This window comes from Brassica napus, chromosome C5 (genome assembly GCF_020379485.1).
Source record: "Brassica napus cultivar Da-Ae chromosome C5, Da-Ae, whole genome shotgun sequence".
NCBI lineage: Eukaryota > Viridiplantae > Streptophyta > Magnoliopsida > Brassicales > Brassicaceae > Brassica > Brassica napus.
Window position 1 is genome coordinate 54,524,916 of NC_063448.1, and position 3,214 is coordinate 54,528,129.

A 3,214-nucleotide genomic window follows, 5' to 3' on the forward strand; every position below is an offset into this window, starting at 1 on the left:
ATTTTCGTAGGAGAAATATGACAATATTGTTTTAATACATAGTTGAGTCCTGCAATAACATATGATGAAGGTCAAAGAGGTTTGGAACCTTTGTTGTCTCCGTTTCTCAAGAGAATAACGATTTTATAGTGGTTCGTCCACTAATTTTGAAAATATACGCAGTTTTACTAAATTAATTGATAAAAAAAATTAGAACGATGTCAATGTACCATGAAAAGAAGTTTAGCATACATTAATACAAATTTATAATGTGGTTATAAATTTTTAAACAAATCTAAAGATTATATACTTCAATATATTGAGCGTTTACCGAAAAAAATCAATATTTTCGTAGGGGTTAACACATAGATTTTGAGAAAATTTCAAAAAATATGACATTTTGGTTTACGAGTTCAATCATACGATAAACTAAGCATCGACATTTTGGATAATGATTGGGCTCGGTTTATTTTGGTTTTTGATCTAGAAATATATGTTTAATTTAGCTGTTTAAGAAATTTGATTCGGTTATTTTTAATTTAGGTGACAAAGTTGGAAACCGTTAGTACTAAAAATGATTTTGGGTATAATTCGGTTCCATTTTTTCGATTAATTCATATTAAAATGTTACATAATTCAAGTTTCTGATTAAATATAAAGAAATTAGATCTTCAGATAAAAGTTTCAAATAATTTAGATAATTTTTGATATTTCGAAGAAAATTATTTGAGTAATTTGGTTTATCCTATAAACAAACACAATAAAGCTTTTATACAATACTCGAAACATAAAAGCATACATTTTTTGGTATTACTGAACCAAATATTCGAAGAAAACAGAAAGACCAAGAAACGAAAGAACCAGAACCAGGGACCAGTCGCGAACCAAGATCCGGTTCACATCAAACCAAACAACACACTACAAACACACAAAAATCAATCAAGAGGATGAAACTCCAACGGCTTAGTCTCAGTCTTCTCGTCCCCGAAGATCTTTGAGATCCTCTCTGTTGGAACCAAAGGCATGTACGATGTGAACCTGTACCCTTTCTCTGCAGCCATCACCACCGTATCATTATACTTCTCAGAGCAGAAAGCAGCCGTTGGTACAGCTACCTGAGCCAGCCTCGGGAACAGAGGAAGCTGGTTCAGCTTCTTCCAAGCCGAAACTGCACACTGCTCCGCTTTCGGCTCGTAGCTTGCGTACAACTCCTTAGCGGCAGGCTCGTACTTGGTGTAGACGGATTTAGCCACCCCAGATGCGGTTTCCACAACGCCAGCACGTCGAACCTCAGTGGCTAAAGCACGAGCCAAGATGGGTGCTATCTGAGCAGCTGAGATGGCTTGTGCAGACACTTGTTTGACCGCTGGTGGGACGCGGCGGTCAAGCTCACTCACAGACACGTCAACCTGCAATGATCAAAGACGGTTCAATAGATATTGTCAGCTCAACGACTCTGCCACGTCATCGATCCTGTGTTTTTCCGTATCAAAATGTATATTATAGACAATTCAAATTTTCGGATTATATATCAAAATATTTGAATAAATTAAATATTTCAAATAAAATATTGGCTAATTTGTTTATTTAGAAAAGAAAAAAAAGAATAATGTATATAATAACCAGCAAAATTAAAACTAGGGATTACCTTCTGATCCATGTATTTAAGAACCTCGACGGGGACGTCGTGGTACTTATGGTAGACAGGACCGACCACAGTCTTGACAGCTCCTTCAACGGATTCAACACCTGGTTTCAAAGGACCAGACTTGTCCTTAGCCTTTGCGTAAATGAGAGCAAAGCGAAGCAATGCTTCAACAGCAGCAGCTTGCACGAACTCCAAATACTTCAACCTCTCTTTCTCCTCCTTTGTCTGAAATTTTCACATATTGTAATTAACCAACAGAGATTAGGTTTCACAATTAAATTCGTTAATCCTAATCTTCTCCACATGCATGATAATTAATATGAACTACGATCCTTAACAATCAAATCCTAGAAATGATGAACCAGATATTTGAGACGAGAATCGATAAGACGTTCAGATTAAATAATTACCATGTCTAGTTTCGGCTGATTGATATCGGTTTGTGCCATGATCGTTCGTATGAAGAGACGACGATTCTTCTTAGCGAGATTTTTTTAAGTTGAATTTGACGAACAAAACAATGTGATGGTGATGAGGAATTAGCGTGCTTTAGGTTTGTTTATATAACATGGTTTTGGCACGTGTGAATGCTGTAGACTACGCGTGCACGCGTGTGTTCGGTTTCGTAACCATCCATGTCCTATGGGCGGGCGTTGACGACGTGTGGGTTAAGTAAACATATAAGCTAAGAAAAGAAAAATTATAAACTGTTTTTATATTGACCAAAAAAAAAAAAAAAAAACTGTTTTTATATTTGCCGAAAATGGATTATATAATCAAAATTTTATTAAAAGAAGAAGATTCTACATGTGTATAATAGATCATAAATTACATAATCGTAACGTGTAGGATTTTTTTGTTTCATAACCGCACATGTTTATAATGTGCATCAAAACAAAAGTTGTATTGCTTTCTCTACAATGACTAAGAAAAATGTTACTGAAGAGCATGAAGTATACATGAAATGTTACTGAAGAGCATGTTAGTAGATACAAAAATAAACCACTAGATAAAATTATAAAAACGAAGAATACATATATACTAAGCTTTGAAACCATCCGATCTTTAATGAGATTTTGTGAAGATAAAATAGATATTATGTCTCAGTCAATTTAGAGAAACAGATCAGACTTTGTTTTGTAAACATATTGATGAACCATCAATCCTAAAAATATGGAAGCATCATTATGAGCTACTATAAGAAATGTGTTGTTCCATTTTTTCTGACCCGTCTCTCCGACATATATATAGTAGTGTACTTGAGGTTTGGTTTGCATGATAGAGTAACGGGTTGCTTCACACAGGTTTACCTGCTTGTTTCTCTCGGGGGTGTGTGTATCTCAGTAATAACCTACCAGTCCAAAAAAAACTATATCATGCATGTTTCACTGTTCAGAAATGTTAATCTTCGTGATATTTAACTTTGTGATTGCGACAACAAGTAATAAAGTGAAAAACGGATTTAGGACGTCACACGAACTAGGCCTGGGGGTTCGGAGCCCGTAGGTTTCGGTTGGGATGATTCGGATTTTCGGTATTATGTTCATAAGTCCTGTTTGGGTTTTACTATTTATCAGGTCGGGTTCG

General features: G+C 35.5%; 1 protein-coding gene across 1 annotated transcript; it reads right to left on the bottom strand.

Moving 5' to 3' along the window:
* Positions 1 to 727: 727 nt before the first annotated feature.
* LOC106453052 (REF/SRPP-like protein At3g05500) lies at positions 728 to 2,178 on the bottom strand. The gene is made up of 3 exons (XM_013895274.3): positions 2,038 to 2,178; positions 1,628 to 1,852; positions 728 to 1,388 (listed from the first exon to the last, which is right to left on the bottom strand). Exons 1-3 carry the CDS (start codon positions 2,074 to 2,076, stop codon positions 915 to 917), a joined length of 738 nt encoding a protein of 245 aa, XP_013750728.1. The 5' UTR covers positions 2,077 to 2,178; the 3' UTR covers positions 728 to 914.
* Positions 2,179 to 3,214: the final 1,036 nt, after the last annotated feature.